This window comes from Aspergillus pseudonomiae, assembly GCF_009193645.1.
Source record: "Aspergillus pseudonomiae strain CBS 119388 unplaced genomic scaffold BDV37scaffold_4, whole genome shotgun sequence".
Taxonomy (NCBI): domain Eukaryota; kingdom Fungi; phylum Ascomycota; class Eurotiomycetes; order Eurotiales; family Aspergillaceae; genus Aspergillus; species Aspergillus pseudonomiae.
Window position 1 is genome coordinate 518410 of NW_022475996.1, and position 19846 is coordinate 538255.

The 19846-nt window shown below is 48.5% G+C and overlaps 8 protein-coding genes across 8 annotated transcripts; 2 read left to right on the top strand and 6 right to left on the bottom strand.

Moving 5' to 3' along the window:
- Window positions 1–1418: 1418 nt before the first annotated feature.
- Window positions 1419–3966, top strand: BDV37DRAFT_139706 (uncharacterized protein). The gene is made up of 5 exons (XM_032078826.1): window positions 1419–1631; window positions 1681–2529; window positions 2578–2950; window positions 3023–3576; window positions 3632–3966. Exons 1-5 carry the CDS (start codon window positions 1500–1502, stop codon window positions 3836–3838), a joined length of 2115 nt encoding a protein of 704 aa, XP_031946346.1. The 5' UTR covers window positions 1419–1499; the 3' UTR covers window positions 3839–3966.
- A 1352-nt stretch (window positions 3967–5318) lies between these two features.
- Window positions 5319–6280, bottom strand: BDV37DRAFT_278536 (uncharacterized protein; the record flags this gene model as incomplete). The annotated part of the gene is made up of 3 exons (XM_032086078.1): window positions 5319–5568; window positions 5635–5712; window positions 6054–6280. The coding sequence occupies 3 exons, from the start codon at window positions 6278–6280 to the stop codon at window positions 5319–5321; spliced, it is 555 nt and encodes a 184-aa protein (XP_031946347.1).
- A 186-nt stretch (window positions 6281–6466) lies between these two features.
- Window positions 6467–8047, bottom strand: BDV37DRAFT_237876 (uncharacterized protein; the record flags this gene model as incomplete). The annotated part of the gene is made up of 3 exons (XM_032080774.1): window positions 7469–8047; window positions 7160–7398; window positions 6467–7085 (listed from the first exon to the last, which is right to left on the bottom strand). Coding segments are annotated over exons 2-3 (674 nt in total), but the record flags the coding sequence as incomplete, so codon positions are not given.
- A 161-nt stretch (window positions 8048–8208) lies between these two features.
- On the bottom strand, window positions 8209–10104 carry BDV37DRAFT_237880 (Zn(II)2Cys6 transcription factor). Its single transcript, XM_032080775.1, has 3 exons — window positions 9757–10104; window positions 9360–9701; window positions 8209–9297 (listed from the first exon to the last, which is right to left on the bottom strand). Exons 1-3 carry the CDS (start codon window positions 9940–9942, stop codon window positions 8479–8481), a joined length of 1347 nt encoding a protein of 448 aa, XP_031946349.1. The 5' UTR covers window positions 9943–10104; the 3' UTR covers window positions 8209–8478.
- A 394-nt stretch (window positions 10105–10498) lies between these two features.
- On the bottom strand, window positions 10499–12218 carry BDV37DRAFT_237882 (intradiol ring-cleavage dioxygenase). Its single transcript, XM_032080776.1, has 3 exons — window positions 11647–12218; window positions 11264–11588; window positions 10499–11209 (listed from the first exon to the last, which is right to left on the bottom strand). Exons 1-3 carry the CDS (start codon window positions 11888–11890, stop codon window positions 10609–10611), a joined length of 1170 nt encoding a protein of 389 aa, XP_031946350.1. The 5' UTR covers window positions 11891–12218; the 3' UTR covers window positions 10499–10608.
- A 2094-nt stretch (window positions 12219–14312) lies between these two features.
- On the top strand, window positions 14313–15677 carry BDV37DRAFT_139767 (uncharacterized protein). The gene is made up of 3 exons (XM_032078827.1): window positions 14313–14621; window positions 14671–15018; window positions 15087–15677. The coding sequence occupies exons 1-3, from the start codon at window positions 14405–14407 to the stop codon at window positions 15359–15361; spliced, it is 840 nt and encodes a 279-aa protein (XP_031946351.1). The 5' UTR covers window positions 14313–14404; the 3' UTR covers window positions 15362–15677.
- A 316-nt stretch (window positions 15678–15993) lies between these two features.
- Window positions 15994–16518, bottom strand: BDV37DRAFT_278541 (GNAT family N-acetyltransferase; the record flags this gene model as incomplete). The annotated part of the gene is made up of 1 exon (XM_032086079.1): window positions 15994–16518. The coding sequence occupies one exon, from the start codon at window positions 16516–16518 to the stop codon at window positions 15994–15996; it is 525 nt and encodes a 174-aa protein (XP_031946352.1).
- A 1034-nt stretch (window positions 16519–17552) lies between these two features.
- BDV37DRAFT_268189 (GMC family oxidoreductase) lies at window positions 17553–19559 on the bottom strand (the record flags this gene model as incomplete). Its single annotated transcript, XM_032084140.1, has 4 exons — window positions 17553–17770; window positions 17824–18486; window positions 18540–19123; window positions 19177–19559. 4 exons carry the CDS (start codon window positions 19557–19559, stop codon window positions 17553–17555), a joined length of 1848 nt encoding a protein of 615 aa, XP_031946353.1.
- Window positions 19560–19846: the final 287 nt, after the last annotated feature.

A 19846-nucleotide genomic window follows, 5' to 3' on the forward strand; every position in this document is an offset into this window, starting at 1 on the left:
TCTGTATAGATGGTTATACCTCCACAGATTAACTATGGCGAGAGATGTACAATCTGAAATTTTTATGAAACTGGAGAGTACATTGAAGTTCCTCTAGTGCTCAGACCGGAGAAGTACAACCCCGCTCGACTTGCATAAAAATCATGGGTCCTAGAGTCACCAGATCCCTCCAATCGCTCTGAGAAAATTGATTGCAGATAGGGCGGTGCAGCGGTGAGCCCGATAACTGACGGGCCAGTAGAGTGAGGCGACGTTGCATTCTCGCATGTACGAAGACTTAGCGCAGAAGATGAGACTAAAATTGATATTACGTGCAGTACCCTACATGGAGATATCCTTGGCTACACGGGGTATTGGCTCACAGTCATCATAGGGCTTGCTAATAAATTACGAATACTAGTCACCTACGCAAAGATAGCACCATGTCGCATGTATATGAAGGATGAGCTCGTTCTGCCATATCTAAGTAAAGATACTTTCATGGTGATAATTGATTTTAACTTACTAAACCTGGGATCAATGCTAGCAAAATCTCACCTATTGCATGCCGAGGATGTTTTGCAGTCTACCTTTTCTGCAACAACCGGGTCCAGAACATACTAAGCCTTGAACTGGGAAATCCAAAACGATTCCATCTCCTGGAGCGGATTGATATCCTGATAACGGGTCACTATGACAAAGAGCCGGGAAATCCTTCCAGTTTTGCTTGATCCACCACCTTACACCGGTACTAACAGGTAGAATATGCTGCCAGAGGTACGCGGTAGAGTTTCACTGAAACGGGCAGCCAGCATGAGGATACATCATAGGCCAGCTGAAAGCAGGTCGTTAACCATGGAAACGAGACAACGTTGACGAAACTGGCATCGCTTACGGATGAGCAAATTGGTACAGAAGGTTATATGTTCGTCCTGAATTGACTAGCAGGGATAGAAGGAGGAATCTGTTGTATTTTCCATCTAGGCAATCTCTGCAGGCAGCGATCTTGACGTGATCTTTACTTTGTTTGTGATGTTTACTGATATGAACAGAATAATGAATACTAGGTAGAGCTCGACACGTTGCTACACAGCATATGGGGTGGTCCAGTAAGTCCAATTGAAGCTGAGAAATCATTCCTTGACACCATCGCGGAGTTTTTAGACAAAGAGAATACAAAGAAACTAAATTCCAACATAGTGAATGAATTTAGTGATAAAGAAGAAAGGCCGAGTGAATATGTAACGCAAGAGCATGACCTTAGGGCAATCGCTGCCTAAGCTGTGGCCGATCCCTTCAGGCCACACCACCCCTGGTTTAGGCTGCGACAGTCAAGTGACCCAGTATTCACCTTCACGTCACAATGAGAAATTCACCAGCATGTGCACACATATATACCTGCTGAATCCCGTCCTTTCGTGAGTATCATCTCTCCTCGAGCCATATGCTTGTTTCGATGTATTAACATCCGGTCACCATCTCCTACAATTTGCTCGAAGACTTTTCTGTTCTACTTCATCATGAGTGACGAGGAAGGCGGCCATCTTTTTGATAGGCAAGTCTGGAGGAGGAAGTCATATTGGGAAGTCCCGATCAAAGAGTATGCCCATACCATCGTTGAGATGGAGGAAGTGAATCGGGTCATGACCAAGGTCATCATGAAGCTATCTATATGCTCTGAAGCCATACTGACTTCAACAGGGTTGCAAGTTAGACGCTTGCCTGGATTGGTTCATCTATTGCCTGAAAGAGGCCAACATAACCTATGTCCGGCGTATGGATGCCCCCGCCACCTTCGTAACAACCGAGGGTTCCAGATTGGAGGAATTCAAAGAAGAACTGCGGGAAAACTTAAATCGCTTGATTCCTGGCTATCTTGATGATGAATCGGACATTTTGCAGGTCAAGGAGTTGATGAGCAGACTGGAGAGTCGATGGCATAAAGTCCGAGTCAGTAGTGATACCAAGGAGCGAGATGGAGCTTTCAATGCGCTTTTGGATACTCTAATGGAGAAGCATTGTCACCAGTCGAGTGAACATGTGAGAACCTCTTTAACCCCTGAATTGCAAGAAACACAAGACAGCTTTGTGGACTCCTGTCTTCAACTGAAGACGTTCATTGAGGGGGAGCGAACTACGGCTTCCTATGCATGTGGGGGTAGCATCCCTATTGCCCAAACAGCTGCATTACCTGAGAACCACCCGCGAGTATCTGGTCCCATCAACATCTTCTGGTCGATTGAAGATGGCTCAGCGAGACGTTTGTCGCTACCTCTTAGAACAGACGCCGAAGATGCGAGCCCCGAGGTGTTACAGCACCTGATTGCCAGCTGTGGTCCAGCCAATTTTGGTCGCGGAGAGCAGAACGTCATGGATCTATCCTACCGAAAAGCCGGAAAACTCGACCCGGAAAACTTCGCCACAAGCTTCCACCCTGCTGACTTTGGAATTATCGAAGCTATTGAGAAAGTGTTGCTTCCTGGAATGCTCGGTAAGGCAACGAATAAATTAGGATCGCGCAAGATCTATGCAGAGCTTTACAAGATGAATGTCCGTCAGTGTTTCCCTTCGTGATGGCCTAGCTGACTTTATCCATAGATTTACTCGGGGCCATCTGGGCTCTTCCGTAGCCACGTTGACACTCCCCGCTCTCAGACCCAAGTTGGTTCCTTGGTTGTTTGTCTCCCTGCTCGTTTCAGTGGTGGAAACCTCCTCGTAAGGCACCAGGGCAGGGAGGTGAACTTTGACTGGGCTGCAGGGAGCGAGACTAGCATCCAGTGGGCTGCCTTCTACAGTGACTGTGAACATGAGATCAAAACCATAACCGAGGGAGATCGGATCACGTTAACCTATAATCTGTACGTGTCAAACGGCGGAGAAAGCGTGCTTCATTCGATAATCGATCCCAAGTCCCTACCATTGTACGGCTGGGTCAAGGACCGCCTCATGAAACCAGGATTTCTGGACGACGGTGAGTCCTTTTTGTTAAACCAAGCCTGCCACACTCTATGAGCGGCGGCCACAGTCTAACTAACCAGCACAGGTGGTGTTCTCGGCATATTCTGCTCACACGCCTACCCACATACCTCCAAAGCCACCGTCCATGATCTCCCAAGAGGGCTTAAAGGATCAGACGTGGTATTATATTCTATTTTCCAGTCCCTGGGATTAGACGTGCAGGTTCTACCCGTCTTGGAAAGCCGCGGGATGTATATCCCCGAAAATCCCAAGTTAGGGCTCACAGGGCGCATGGGAGGCAAACGCCGATTTGGCTATCTCGGTGAGTGGGACGACGAAGAACGCTTTTGCAATGATCTTCAGCCATACTTGGCCAGGAATAAGCGCCTTACCGTCAACTTTTCGGAAGTACTGCCAGAAAAGTCCAGCCGAGAGGACCTTGCTGATATCGACCGACGGTGGAAGCTCTTGAAGATGACACGACATTTGAAGAGTATGGATGAGGCAATTTCTTTTGCTCGACGTGAAGGTCTCCCATACAGAGAGGACAGCTGCTTTGCGGAAGGAGGAGCGCAGATTGGACCATGCCTGCGACCTTACGAGACGACGGAATTCGGGAACGACATGGAGATGGACGAGGTAAGCTTCCCTGCAGCCCAGAACTATTGATGTCAGGCATTCACGACCTCTACAGGTAGTCCGCCATGTGTGGCCCGCATATTATCTCCCCGGGGTTACATGGATCACGGAGCCAAAGCACGAGGAGATGGCGTTCAGTCACGTCACATACGGAAATGAAGCTGGGATCGGAACCAGATACTCGTGCGCTGCTATTTTCGCGGTGATACCCCCCTGGGATCGAAGAGATAAACTTCATGGTGATGCATCCGAGGATACATAATTAGGGCTAAGGTAGCCTACTTGGAAGGTTTAACTGGCGGGAAACAGTCTTTTAGATGAATGCTCGACGGATTGACAAAGCCTTCAATTTCCTTAACTTTTTTCAGTTTTCTTTGGCCTCAGTGTTAGCACACTAAATTGTCTACTCTGTCCTATTCTCTAGTTTACTTTGAAACTTTATTATACGCCCCTCGCCCACATACGTAGGACTAGGTGCATTTCAAACTGACGAGTAAGCATGTACATTAACAGGATATCTTCAATGTCCTGGACTTCCTTGTTGTCTGATTTGTCACCAGTCCGAGGCTTCCAGACTGAGTCGCAGTTGCAGCAACTGAGCGTTCAGAATGGAACCCTAAGTCGCGATAGACATATCATACCGATGGCGCCAGAACATTATCCCGCCACATATGGACATAACGCAAATTCTCACTGTTTGCCCCACCTTCTTCTACCTCAGACGAGCTAGATTCACTAGACTCTACGCCATAATCTCTGTCGACTAAGAGTTCCAGCCACTCATGCTTCCAGAGCTCTCTTTCTTCTGGTCTGGTACCTTCAGTGAAGAAGATCCAAGAGAATATATTCCGCGTGGCGAGCTCAGAGAGTCTATCGTCAAAACCCTCCTCTTCATCCGATCCTTCGCGAGGGCTTGTTAAAGCAAGACCCCTAAGACATGAACGGATGGAAACAAGTTTTTCTGTATATGGGCGCCCAGGCGGGGATCACTAGTGATGACTTATAAATAATTGTATATGCGAGGCCAACCGTCCTCCAAGCCAGGTTTAAGACAGTACTCCTAAAGGTCATAGGCTCGATGCTCGATTCTACAGCTTTCGATCCGCGTGACATGCCAAAATCGTGAAACACTTTCTCCCCTTCGCATTTCCAGTTCCAGCAATAGTAGCTTGGTTGATGGTTACAGGCGCAGTGCAATCTAACATCGATCGAAGTATTTTGGAGTTCCACGAGGCCAAATGGACGATATGGAGACAGTGGAGGAGATATATACGTTTCTGAGTCCACATCGGTGATAAACAGGAGGTGAAATTCATCTTCCCGGGGAATTAGTTCTAGACCATTGTTCTTGTGGAGGGGCACGAGACGGTGGTATTGCGGATCCATGAATGACTGGGGAGATGCAGTCCATGTGACCGCTTCTAGGTAGACTGTTGGTAAATGCGAACGACACACTTGAAATATCCGGGGCAAGAGGCCAGTAGTTAGAGAGCCCAGCCACAGCGGAGCTATATTTGGTCTGCGTTGTGCCATAGCGCAGACAATGGCATGGCAGTTCTTCGATTGAAATAATGATGGAAAGATCTCCCTCATTGGAGGGTTCAACCATTGGCTGACTAGGTTGCATGGGATATCCAGTTCCCAGGAGCAACTAAATAAACAGGATGTAATCACACCGGATGTACATGATAAAGCCATGTAATGAGGGATCTCAGCAGGTGTTGGTATTGGTTTCGATACGTTCACTCGGTGTTCCGGTGCGAGATGGGGCTGTGTCCTGGCTGGGGCAAAGGCAAGGTTATGCTGGCCCCAAACCGGTTATGCAGTGGTATTGTCATGGTGGCAGCCAATGCACTAATCAATTGATCAAAAGCGTCGTGATATCGGGCCAGGTTGAAAAGGTACTCCTGTGCTTGTGCCGAGGACAGTGGCTCAAGGTTAATAGGGGAGATAGCGGATGGAAGATGAGCACGATGGTGCAGTCTAAATGGACTGCTGTTCTAATGGCATTCCCATGGTAAGTAGTACTCCTTACCCTCTCGTATAAGAGTTACCTACCAGCCTCGTCCCTCTGCAAGAATTGCAGCCCACCATTGAACTTCCGCGAAATCATCGGTTCCAATGTCAATGATGTAACTACCATCGGTTATTGGTGTATCAGTTTGATCTTGCTCATGACAGTCGCACTGAGCCTTGTTGTCAGTATAGACCACCGTGTAGTTCGATGTTGATCAGCGTATCTCTATCAACCGTGCCGAAAGAATATATGACCAGCCAAGAATGAAGACAGCAAGATAGTTGGACACGGGGTCTGGCAGGGGATGAAACCCGCTCCATTCTGGGATATATTCGCTGGAAAGATTGCAAGTGCTTGGCTTGGATTCCCCGATGTAGACATCTTGGGATCCAGTCTTTTTCGGGGAGGTAGCTCGCAAGCAGAAGGTCTATGAACCGGCGTAACTGACCAACTAACATACCCTTGTGTGTATAGAGAATTGCTCCCGATGCGGTCTGTGGCACCGCTGGATTCGGGAATGGACGGCGTTTTATTGAGAAAGGCTTTGACATTACAGCAGGCAGAAGGCAGATTGGTCGCAGACTGAGCCGCTGAGGCTACTGCTGACCATGTTGACCTCGAGCGAGTCAAAACCTCATTTGAAAAATGAAAATCTGGGCGCAAGAGGTCACTATCGTCGTTAGGCATAGTGATGGCCATGTATGGGAGTAGGCATAGAGTATCATTTGCATGTTACGGTCTAGGCACCGGCAGCAGCAATAATCCGGCAGGCGGCGGTCAGGTGAACGCCCAGCGGCAAGGGATTTAATCCCAACAATGAAATCAGTTTCAGGACTACGAATAGAAGTATCTAACTGTCACTACACAGAGGCTCGAGAACGTTTTGCCGCAACCAAGGCCAATATGTAGTACTCGCATATGCCGACGCCCTGCGCAAAAGCTTCAGTAACTTAAAAGCTCCATACACATCTCTCGTGTCCGCGGCAGCCGCCCTCCAAGGTCCTACGACATACTATAACCAGCGTGTCAGCTAAGCTTAGACAACGTGGGAAGAGAGTTACGAACAAGCCTGTCCGTGCCATTCTTAGTGGCACCAAATGTCACCCAGGTATGCCAGTCATGGCCAACAACAGTCCACCCAACCATTGGAGGTAGGTCGCAATACGGACGTTCCTCTTCGGAGGATTGACCCCAAAGTTTCCTAGTGTTTTCCATCCCGGCCGCAATCCAAGTAGCAAGTTGGGCAAGTGCTTCATCCTTCCCACCATTCTCATTTTTGACTTCAAGCCCGGAAAAAAGTAGCCACCGCTTCATAGATGAGTCCATCGTTTGGCTCAGGGCACCGCCCGCGCCTGCACGAACGAGGGCATCATATATATCCAAGACCTGTTGAGTATGTATATGAAAGGAAAACGCATAATCGCACTTCTTCTGGACGCGATGGTTATTCGGCATTATCGGGAGTAGCTCAGGGTTGATCGTCTGGGATTGCCTTAGGTGTTTCTCTTCTGTCAGCTGGAAATTCCTGGAAAAAAGACAGTAAAAGGTCAACCAGGAAGACCTTACACGCTTTCCGTTTTTAGCATACTACCCCTAAATGCAAGGTGCAGCATAGGATAGACCACCTGACTGCACCACGCATTCTCATCCTGTTGAAATAGGCTCAATTCCCGCGCGTTGCTCAGTATTTCCGTGATAGTTTCCCAGAGCAAGTCCAGTTCACGATCCGATGGATTATTTGCCTCATCGTATGCAGAGTGCGGTATTTCGTTCGCCATGAGGGGGAAAGCTGCACATATTCGGTCCTGCAAGTGAAGCATACAGAGCCTTTGGTGAGCTGAAGGCTTGTCTCGTTTGGTATAGCTTTGGTTTTACCTTCAGGCCAATGGGTATCACCCGTTCGTGTAGACCTTCAGTAAGGGTGGTGCATAACACGGTGGCATTCTCTGGTAAGGGAATCGTAAAGGGTAATTCACAGAAAACAGCGGGTTTCGACGCTCGCAAGTCATTCAGCAAGTCTCGGACCGGGCTCCCTGCGCGTTTCGACGTGCTAGAAGACAACAGAGCCTTGTTCTCTCGGAAAGCTCTGTAACCGCAATCGCGGACGCACTTTGGTCAGGGTGCACGTTATCGGCATCGTCCAGGACCCTCTGGCGTTTCGCAGGACTCGAGGATCGGGTAGCCATACATTGTTTTCGTTTCAAGGTACTCGACTGTGAGGATAGGGCTGTATCTGGTGGGGTAGCAATCGTTTCACAAGGCACATCGCGAAGCCAGCGCCAAACGGCACTGCTTTGAGGGTTCATGGCTGACGAGTCATGGCGTTGGGGGGGTGGGCGTGACTCAGCGAGCCAGCAAAATGTCCACCAGTCGAACAATGCAATGTGTTTATGGCTGAAGGGGCACCAAGGATCTGGCTAACCCAAGTAGTTGCAGAGTTGCATGCTCAGTAGGTCCGTATGGTTGGCTGCTCAAAATGGATGTTGTTTGTTTGTATTGGTGTATTTGGGAAGCGGTGACAACATCGAAAATGGCAGAAAACAGCCCTTCTGGAACCCGATTGGGCTAGTCTCCACCCTACTAATATACAAACAAACGCACCTGTAACAGGAAATATATATTCTCATGCATTTACAGATTTAGTGGCATATCGTCTGTGCGCCTTAATCATACGAAGCTTTTGTGTCATATGTCGTTTTGGTGTCGATGGTTTCCAGGTTTAATAACCACTACTACTCCCGCTGGCAATAACTGCCAGTGTCCAACCCTAAAGTATATATTTCGAAGTGCATTGGACGCGCATTTACCTTGGAACCAAGATTCAGCAAAACATATTACTAGGAACATTCCCCATTGATCATAAGGTGTATTTCAGTTTACCGCCGTCAAATACTATGTGAAACATCTCGAGAGGAATATCCGCACGCGCTAGCTGGAAACTCTAGAAGACGCGATATCCGGGGATCCGGATCATGCTCTAGATACATACAAATAGCGATGCACTCAGTGACAAGTCGACCAAAAATCCACGGCTGCCATTGGGATAAGGTACACATCAGACCCATCCACTGTGCCAGGATCAAAAGGGCAGGCGGATCTCTCCGTCTCAGAAGCGCAAGAAAATCGTTCGACAACTTTCCCATGAATTCTGCGCATTTTGCTGAGTTTTTAAAATTCTTTTCTAATTGGAACAAGGCTGCCAACAATGCGAGAGGCTCGTAGTATGAATTTGTCTTGGCCGTGGTAGATTCGTCAATCCCACAGAGGTCAGCCAGATCGGGGTCGAGACCCTCCCGTCCCTGTTTAACTACGTGCTCCAAGAATTGCACTTCGTCCTCGTGGGCATGTTGGAATGTCGAGGCCCAGATACTGGAATCAAGGTACGGCTTGGCGAGGGTTATGATACATCGGAGGCCACTCTGTAAACAAAGCCAGTTCATTGCATCTGACTTATCGGATAACACCCACGAATCCGTTGGCTTGATATCCTCAGGACAAAGACTGGTGAGGCCCATAAACATGCACGTTGAGAGGAGGGAATCAACATTCTTCGGAGTAACGTTGGAGGTAAGTGCCGCTTGGTATAGCTTAATTGCGCGCTGCCAGAAATATGTCTCTGCAAACTGCCGCGTTTTATTTCCGGGGGAAACGCGATTGAGGTGAAGGACGCCAACTGCAATTATTGTATACATCAAATACGGACTCTACCAGAACATCAGCTATTAGGAGCTGTACCGATCAAGTTAACAACGGGGCTGAGGCTCACCGTAAACGAAACCCGAATCATGTCGCTCCTCATGACGGCTCGGAGACCAGGGTTGGCAACTGTTTCGGTGGAGCACTTAATGAAATGTTGGAAGGCAACCATGCTGACGGGATAAACAGCATTTCGCTCTACCAGAGAAGTATTGGTGCCTGTATCCAGGTTTAAGACCTGCTCAATCCGTGTCGCTAGGTCACTCAGAGGAAAAGAAAATGTAATGTCGTCTGGCTTTTGCGTGCTTGATGCTACATCAGTTCTAGATCCCTTTCCAGATGACGTAGTGGAATAGCTGCATGATGCGCCGTATTTCTGACATTTAGTGCAGGTTGGTTTACCCTCGTCGCACTGCGCTCATGTTCAATATTAGTTCCAGAACAGCCGTCAGAATCGACATCCGCACTTTAACTCTCCGCTTCTTACAGGTTATGCAGCCCCCTCGCGACTTTCTATGGGGACGCCGCGCATGATATAACTTTTCTTGATTTAGATAAAGTGGCACTTGGAATACAGCCTGCCCAAGGCTGCTTGTTCGGGCGCGAATGTCATCCTGTGCGCCCCGCGTAATGAGACGTTGTTCGACAGACATGATCTCCTGCCCACTAGGTGTTGCCGGTAAATAAAAGCCTGACTGTATCGCAGGACTTGAGAAAGGGTAGTTGACCTGCTATCTGGCAACAGATCAATGTTTGGTGTTGATCTGTCGGTTGCGTGCATCGCCACACCGGGCGAATCACGTGCTAACCAATACGAGGTTGGCACGAACCTGGTAAATGGACAATCCTCTGCTCATGTGTTAGAAGGTCCGATCAATGACCTACGACTAGAAGAATTGCAGAACGCCGGTCATGTATAGCTGGTGGATTACGTGGGGAGGCACTGGTGTGGTGGTTGATTAAGGCGAATTTGCGGGGGTACCAACAAAGGGCAGGATAACTTAGAAGAGACCGACAAAAGGGCAAAAAAAAAAAAAAAAAACGAAAAGGGAAAAGTTGTGGAAATATTCTTAAGGTATAGACCAATTGCTTCATTAGAACAAAGTTTATATGATATACTACGTAGGTAAAGATACATATTAGAAGGAGAGACATCGATATGTACACCGTATGAGAATAGTGAGAATTGACTTGCTAGATCCAAATCGTACTGAGCGATGTGAATCATGGCTCTAAGCCCGAGGCACACTCGATCCGTAGTATAATAGACCTTCGCCTAGCCGGAAAGAGAGATCATGCCGTGTCTAGGCACGATTTCTCTACATTGGAGTGCCGGAAGGCATGGCACCGGAGGGAGAGCCCGAGGGCATACCACCCTCGCTACCAGAACCGCCTCCAAATGCAGCACTGTCGGTATTCTGGTGGCCACCGTTCTCGTCATAGTAAGCAGCAATGCTGTAGTAGGAGTTATCGGTGTAGTCGGCACTGGCGTTGATGCCAATCTGCTTCCAGGCAAAGAGGCCATCCTTCAGATCGTTTCCGAGGTACACATAGTCGGGGAATGGGTCGTAAGAGCTGGAGGCTTGTTCGATGGACCACATGTCATCAGCATTGCTAGTGATGTCTTGGGTATTGGTGGTGTAGGGGTAGGTGTCCTCGACGGCGGAGCGCAAGACCTCGTTCCAGAACAGCTGACCGATGTGTGCGACGCTGCCGGTTCCCACAACGAGTGTGCCATTGTTATCATGGACCGATGCATTAAGGTGAGTCAAAAGGTGGGTGTGAGTGGCACGACCGTCATAGTGACCCGGGAAAATGGTTTGGAAGGCCACAACGCCGTCTTGATCAGATTCCTGGATACCACGCAGGTAAGTGCTATCCCAGCCGTCAGCCGCATAGTTGCCTGAAGTGGATATGCCACTATATTTGAAGTCAGCAACCTATGTTCAATTACGGTGACTTGTGAGTGTGTACCTGTACACGCCGGTGGCGTTAGCATTCCAGATATCGACGAAGGCACCTGGAATTGGCTTGCAAGTGTTGACATCAATGTATTGGACCTCCAAGTACACGTCAACGCCGTCACAGTACTCGTCCTCCTTGACATTGCTCCTCTGCACTTCGCCCCATACATAGTATGGTCCGTCGGTGATCGTGGGAGACAAGATGGCACTGGTGTTACCGCCGAAGACCGAGCTTTCGGGCGTCTCGGCAGTAAAGTCGACCAAGCCGGTCATGTTGTGGTTGACAGCCTCCCACTTCTCCAGATCATCAGAGTCACGGCGCCACTTCTTGGGACCTAATAGAACCGTGAGTATTGAGTAACACATATTGACCTTGTTGTTCTGGCAACCTACTAGTCGTCACGCCACGGGCGTTGCGCAGCTCACGAACGGTACGGGCACGACGGGCGATGTTACGTTGCTGCAGTCGCTTGGCATGCTCACTAGTAGCACATGCATCGAGGCCACGCTTCGACCGGGCAGTAAGAGCATCACGAGCGTGAATCTCGCGCTTCAGCACATGAGGATCATGCTTCTCACCGGGATGCGCAACTGCGAGGGTCGCAGCGGAGAGAAGGAGAAATTTTGAAAAGTGCATATTGCTAGAATCTTTTTACCACTCAACGTGTAGATCCAGTGAAGAATTCTGAGCGATTTTGTTTCCGTTGGGTTGATAGCTGATTGATGTTTGAAAGTCATATATTTATAACCCAAGCGTGTCAACGGCTTCGGGAAATCCACGTCATCGGAGCAAGACGGCAGCCACCTTGCCGGCTCCTGTATGGACCATTCATGCAGGAAATGTTGTTCTAGTGCCTGTCATCCCGGAGGGAGATGCGTAATACGCAGTAGATGTAATACAATGGTTTCTTCGGCTTTTCCGCAGGGGGTCTCGTTGAGCCTGAAGAGATATAGCTGTCTTGGCGCCGCGTATGTTGGACCCGCATTAGGGCTTCGGCAAACGAATGGTAACCAGATTATTATGGTCTCCGTCTCTCTCATTGGGGAGCACTCGGCGGAGGAATTACGTTGGTCTGGGGTTCCTGCATCCCTCTGAAGCTTAGCGGCCCACGTCGCCTTATGCTAAGTACCGACAAAGTTGTGTTGATCATCGCCCACTTAGCCCAGATGTGGCAGTATCGGATGTTTATAACCTGATTCTTACAGTATGCCGGTGACAATTTTAACTTGAAGGAGTATATTTATAGTTCACCTATAGAAGCCCTTCTTATCATGATCAGTCGTGCTCAGGAGGTCCAGCCAATGAGTATAGGTTGATTTGTATCATGTCCATCGTACGTCCAATATGCCGGATGTGGGGTGGCCTACGTCTTCATCTGTATCGCTGTCTTGGCGCTTTCATGTGGTCAATGTACTGGCTTGGAACGATGTCGATGTTATTGAGTCGGTGTGAAAGCGTTATGAGACTCATATTGTGGGCGGGGATGGCGCCCTTTCAGATTACACAGGAACGCTGGCATGGCCCAATGGCTTCAGAAGGGCTCATTCCCCTGAAGGAGCTATTCAGCGATTTTAGTCTCTCCAAAGGAGGAATGAGGACAAGAGTTGTCGTTTCCCCATGACGAGCTAACCGTTCGTTTGAGAATGAACTTGTTCACTGGGCCGAGAGTCATTTAGCACCAGGGACAGACATGGCTCCATACGTACGAAATTCGACCCTTTGAGAATGAAACAACTATCGTCTCATAGGGATGAAATATTCTGGTAAGTTGTAACGGAATGAATCGGGAACGCTGTGGGATCCACAGAAGATTGGGCTAGATGCCCACCCTACGTCTGCACATTTTCCTTGGGGGATTTCCACTTTGCCTGGCTTTCAAAATCCTATGACTTTTGTAATGCTAATGTCGGTGTCCCAGTGAGGAGAGTCATGGTATGGCCGTACTCAGACCGAATATGACCAGTAGTGTATGAAAAAGCAGATAAACTAGTCTCTGAATAAGTGAACTCTTCTAATACAGCTTAGACAGGACAAGAAGCGGTTGTAAGTAGAGATTAAAAGACCATTTTTGGGGCGATATTTAAAGTGAAGTTCATATATAATTTAGATAGACGGGTGAATTCTGTGGTGATTCTCTTTCTGGGATCCTGAAGCGAGTGTAAAATAACCTCTTGTCTTCCTGGTTGAAAGTGGAAACCTCAGGCTGCACCAGACATGGCCCGTTATTTGCCCGCTATTTTAAATCGCCCAACGCGGGTCTCCTCCTTAGTTACCGTCCAACATATCAATCGCTATTATGCCAAAAACGCTCCCTCTCCTCAAGGAAGAGATAACGTAATCTGATGGCAGCTTGGTAGATCTAGCCAGATTTATTGACGCTTTAATTTGAACTGATCTCACATTAGCCAACGATGTTCATATCAGTTTCAAGGCTTTTCTTACCATCTTCAGAGCCGGATGATTCCTTTCTCAAAAGCCAACGTCTGAACGTCTCGGGGCCACGGCTAGCTCCTGAAATTCAATTGAGGACGGGTCGGAGGGACAGCCTCACAGTATTTCCTCTCGAATTTCGTCACATTGCCTTTTGCAATCAGGCTGTGCTGACTCTTTTACTGACATCTCGGTACTTGTGAATCCCAGTTGTCTGGTCACCAAATTCCATTCGGGCAGAGTTTCAGGAACTATAACAGGGCTTAAACAATTGTGTAGAGTCAGTCCGATCTCTTTCTCTCAATTCTCTGAGGCCCTCGGAGCTGACTTGTCCGACCCAGATACAGTCGGAGACAACACCCCCCCTGTTACAATGAACGAGCTGGGACGAGGTTATAACATATTGTAGCAGCAGATTTGAAGATGCAATGGAGTAGTTAGGCTCTACCAGGTTCGTGGAATTTTAATGGGTTGATTCGGATGTGCAAGAGGTGGCCATAAAACTGTACTGGGATCATGAAGATTCACCAAGATTCACTGGCACATTGACAGATATCTTACTCTGTGAATTGGGTCCTTAAGAAACTGACTCTCCAATTGTATCGTGAATTAACTAACTATGAGATGGTGTGTTACCTAATCATGAAGCGGCCTTAGACGTCAACAACAATCCTTCTTCTGTTGCGAACTATCGTCCCTCATCTTGCTTTACAGCCACCCATGGCGCAGGTCTACCGTCAATTGCTGCACTGGACGAAGTGTCACTTCCATCCTGAGGCGGACCACAATGTCGATATAAATGAAGGGGAGGTTAACCGAAGCAAAGTCATTGACCATTATTTGAATAGTGTAGCATTACGCCCCACAAGCCGACGAGAATCTAAGAAACAGTGGAGCTTGGCCCTCGATGAGAGTGGGGATATGCCAGACAGCGCAGGTCGGTATCTGTGCCTGACACTGGGCGAAGACATACTAACTCTGCCCAGAGCAACTCCTAGACGACTACGCCCTGGCGCTAAATATCACATCCCCGAATACTGTTGCTATGCGTTGCCGCATTGACGCTGTTCTGCTGTCGATTCTAGCCACTGCAAAGAAGGAAGAAACCAACGCTCGCGAACACACTGCACCGGACGCCGAAGACAGTCCGTATCTAGCCTTTCTGCCGAAAGTTTCTATGCTACATACCATCAAGGGAAAACGCTATACTCTGGAGTGTAATGCCGACAACATCCTATGGTACGGTGACCGCGATGAACTAGACACCAACCTACTTGTTGTTCGCAAGGAAAGTCCCTTGGATACTGGAGATTACTCAACGCTTGCGCCCATGGGTAAGTCCCTGCCTTTCTGGATACATCTCCTGGGGCAAGAAAGATGACTGAATGTTCTATAAAAACAGTCATGATCCACCGTGCCCACAGACTTGCCGGGCGTAAAACTGAGATCTATGGTATCTGTACCGATAGTTGCCAATGGAACTTCATACACATCAACAAAAAGGGCCGGGTACGTGAGCCTCATGCTTTGTATAAGGCTCACGTTCATGTTTTCAGGTCTCCCATTTATCACTGTACTGGTTGCATGACCAGCGGCAGATTACCAAACAGGTTCGCAGCATTATCCGCCAGGCAGTTACCCTTCATCAAAAAGCAAGTGGAAGTTCGAGACAATTGAGAACTTGCAGTGAATTGACCGGATGCAAGGTCTCGTATCAGAGTGAGCAGAGCGACAACTTCGATGTCATACTGGAATGACTTCTATATATGTCGTGATGAGAAATTGATGAGGACATTACAGGCATTTCGTGAAAAGGTATCAGGAACAAAATCAATCTAGGAATTGATATCACCTGATGATAATTGTAATCCTAGAGCGTAGCTAATCTTTAGGCTCACATTATTATAGAATCGATAAAGTCGCAGCACCTTCAACATGTTGTCATCCTCAACCATTAAAGTGGCTCCACCCTCGAAACACATCGTCGAGTCATCTCCAGGAGTATAAGCTTGGTTTTAGCGTAGACTGTGGGCATATACACCAATAATTCCATGTCTATCATGCTCGGCTTGTGATCAAAGTCGAATGGTAAATATATAAAGACTTAACCAGCCGCTTCGTCAGTTGCCAGGCTATGACTTCAAGTAGCTAGTGCTGGTCTATTTTTCTATGACGTTCGTGTCAACACAGACATAGCCAACAGAGCTCTTCGCGAGAGTAATAGCGTGCAATCTCTGATCCAGCGAACAAGATAGTCTTGAAAAAGGACAGTAGATCTATTATGTCTGCAAGGTATGCATCGATACCAGTTATACCGATACATCAAAAGCTTGATGATACGACACAGTGCCAGTCGGTGTTGGAGTACTCCAATTGAGAGCCATAAAATACTCCGGCGGCACACCTGGTAGTTGCAGAGAAGGCTCTACCTTGAAACCAAAGCGCGTATAATATTTGGGGTTTCCCAATACAACGCACCCAGCCGCATGGTGGGTCTGAAGACCCGCCATCACACGTTCTATTAACATCGACCCTATGCCTTTTCCTTGACACTCGGGTGATACGGCGACTGGCGCTAGCCCGTACCAATTCTCGCTGCCATCTGAGATTTTCACCGGTGAGACAGCGACATGGCCCACAATTCTATGTGTGACTTCGTCTTCTGCGACCAGAGAGATTGATAGTTGGTTCGCTTCGCGGAGGCCGCGGACGATGAATTGCTCCGTGTGGTCTGTATGCTCGGCATTTAGGAATGCGGTTGAAATGACTTCGTCGATTGCTGACACGTCGGAGTCCGTCTCAGGTCGGATGCGGATTTGTGTTTCGCTCGTCATTCTCATTGATCGTTTTCAGGGGCTGAGAGGTGTTTGTTGTCTGGAAGGTGCAGTTTTTTGCTCGAAAATGCTCATTTTAGAGATGGACGATGGTCGGAGAGCGGAACGCGATATATGGCCAGAATTTTGGGTGCGACCGGGAATAGATTGATGTTACATCCAAGGGCATGAGTCACAGAGAGCCGTTAGGCAAACGTATCGATATTTTACTAATGGCGGTTCCACTTTCACGAACTTGAGCCGATGAAACTCAACTTTCTACTGAGCTTCCAAGTCTCCAACTCGCCCAGCTTCAAATTTACACTTGAACTCTTTCTATCGGCCTCTGTCGTCATCCTCGGGACTGAGATGCTAGCTGGCTGAGCACAGGTCCCCATGCACCAGGGCTTCTAGCTCGCGTAGGTTGACCTTGTTATAATACGTGGGAGAAAGCCTTCTTGAAGGAGTGAACAGCCTTTCAGAGGATGACCTGCTATCTCCTCAGTAGTCCCATATCAATGTATTTAACCCCATTGGGATGAGACAATTTGCGTATAAAATAACTATTGACAGTATGGAAAGTTGGATCACAAAGTGGATATAGCGTAGGCATATTTTTTATGCTCTCACGGGGTTTAGGATATTTCGAACAGAGAGCAGCTGAAATTATCTGAGATTCATTGGGGGAAATACAGTCCATATGTGCAGGTATAAAATGGAACCGCAGGAAGACATAGGCGGCTTCATGCTGGGACAGATTCTTTACTATGTGCATTTAACTGAACCTCGAACTTCTCAATTAGCCTTCGCTATCCAGCCAGGAGTGTACAGCATATATAGAGAGTAGATAGTAATCAAAATAACCATATTACCTCGTTTATCGGTAAACAAGTTTTTATCCTGAGAGAATGCAATCTTAATATCAGCCAGTAGCCTGAACCATAGCTTAGTGAAGATATACCTTTCTAATATCAGGAATTCAATTAATAAAAGTAATAATTAATAGTGCCAGGTACTCCAGGAGCAGGCAGAGCGCAAAGACAATCTATGCAGAGTTACTTATGGGTTAACGTTGCATCCATATCCTCGATGATCATCTCCGCAGCCTTCTCTGCAATGGCATACACCGTCGCCTGAATATGCGCGCTGACTTGGAGAGGCATGACGCTGGCATCGACAACACGCAGGTTAGCTATACCGTAAACTCTCAGACGGCAATCGACCACGCCGGACTTCTCGCCTTCGAAGCCTCCCATCGCGCAGGTTCCGATCGCTGATCGTTATGTTAGCCCACCACAGTAGCAAGATAATGAAAGGGAAACTTACGGTGCCAGTCAGTGATGGTATAGTTCCGGACAAACTCGTCGTATTCGTCTATTTCAAGTGGTGCGTCGGAGCTAGGCATCGGAGGAAATACCCGGGAGCAAATCATGTCTGAAAGTGGCTTCGTTGCGCAGATTCGCTCCGTCAATCGCTGGCCGATCTTCATAACCTCCAGGTCTAGCTCCCCATGACCGAGGTAGTATCGTGGATCGATAATTGGCTTGTCATGGATAGTCGCACGGAGGCCAGCGTCCTTGTGTGGCAGGTGGATGGACCCTCGAGACCAGGGATATTGCAGCATCATAAGCATCGTACCATATTTCTTGCCCTCTTCTGATTTGAAGTATGGATTCCAGTTCCCGACATCGAAGAGATACTCGAGCTGACCCAAGTTAGCATGCTCCTGTAATTGGCGAGCTAGGATCTCATCTCGTTTTTTGCCTGTCTCTGTGGCCAATGACTCTGCTCTCGATCGGAGACCTTCCAGGTCCTCTTGACCGATGATCTGTGACAATGAACAATATGCGATCGAACACGGAAGGATTGTCCACGGCCCGGATTTCGTGTCTTCATACTCTCGACTCGCTGCCTCCCGAAGCGCTGAGTCCTGCAGCAGGTCATCCCGGGTGGGTATCTCAGGCGGAATTTCAAAGATTGTGGCTGTCACTGTATCATCCGTTAGTGAACGTTGCTTTGTGTGTCGAAGGATCAATATCTACTCATATGCTCCTGGAGGTTCTCTCCCACATTCGGATTCTCAACCTTGACAGGAATTCCAGCCGATCGCAGGACCTCGGCCTTGCCAACTCCAGATAGCTCGAGAAGCTGTGGAGACTGAACACTTCCCGCCGAGAGGATAACCTCTCTTGCTGCGTAGACTTCCCTTTCCTCATTATCGCAGAGGATGTTGACTCCACTCGCAATCCACCGGTCACCGTTACCATCCTTCTCGATTAGTACCTTTGTCACCATTGCCTCCGTAAGTAGCACCAAGTTCGGTCGTGCTGCGATAGCCTGATAGTAGGCGTTCGCCGAGTAACTCCTGGTTTGGTTGATGGGATCCACGGTGCAGATCATATTCCAAGCTCCTCTATTTGACCCGGCAAGGCTGTCTGGACTAGTAACCACCCCGACCGCATTGAGCGTCGCGTGCCAAAACCGGTGCGCTGGACCATAGTTCTGGATATGAGTTGTATGAAGGGGTCCAGCAGACCCATGTGTTTCTTCCTGGTAGTAGGAACGGTGCTGCTTTTGATGTGTGGCATCGGGAGGGTGGAAAGTCTCGGAGCGTTTGAAGTAAGGTCTTCCTAGTTGTCAGTCCACATGAATCCAAACCCCAGCGATCGGTACACATACAAAAGATCCTCCCAGCCCCATCCGTGGTTTCCCAACTCCTTCCAAGCATCGTAATCTTCTCGGTTCCCACGATTCCATGCCATGAAATTCAGGGCACTAGTACCGCCAAGTACTTTTCCCCGGGGCCAAGGGAGTTTCCGACCTGACAGTCCTGGCTGAGACACCGTTTCAAATTGCCAGTCATACTGAGACCCAATCGTCGAGCCGTAAAGACCTGGAATGTTAATTGCTTTCTCATCCAAAGCCGCAGGACCGGCTTCGATTACTCCGACCACGATGTCAGGGCGTTCGCTCAGGCGTGCCGCTAGCACCAAGCCTGCTGTGCCTCCGCCGACGATCAGATAATCAAACGCATGCGCCGCAAACTCATCGATACGACCCATGGTGCGACGGTTTGCAGGGGGATCTGAAGCTGTTAGTGTCAGGTTAGACACGTCCAGGCGGGGTTGTTGATATAATGCACGCATGATATTCTCCGACTGGCTGATCGTACCATGCGATGTTGGCACCTCCAGCCATCTCACCGACGATCATCACCATGTGGGGTCTAGAGAGGCCAAGCTTCACGGCCGCGGCCCATCAGGAATAGAGTCTAGTGGCTGAGGCATTTGTGGGTTTCCCTGCTGTGCTTTTCGGGTTGGATCTGGTCTTTACGTCGATGTCTTTCTTT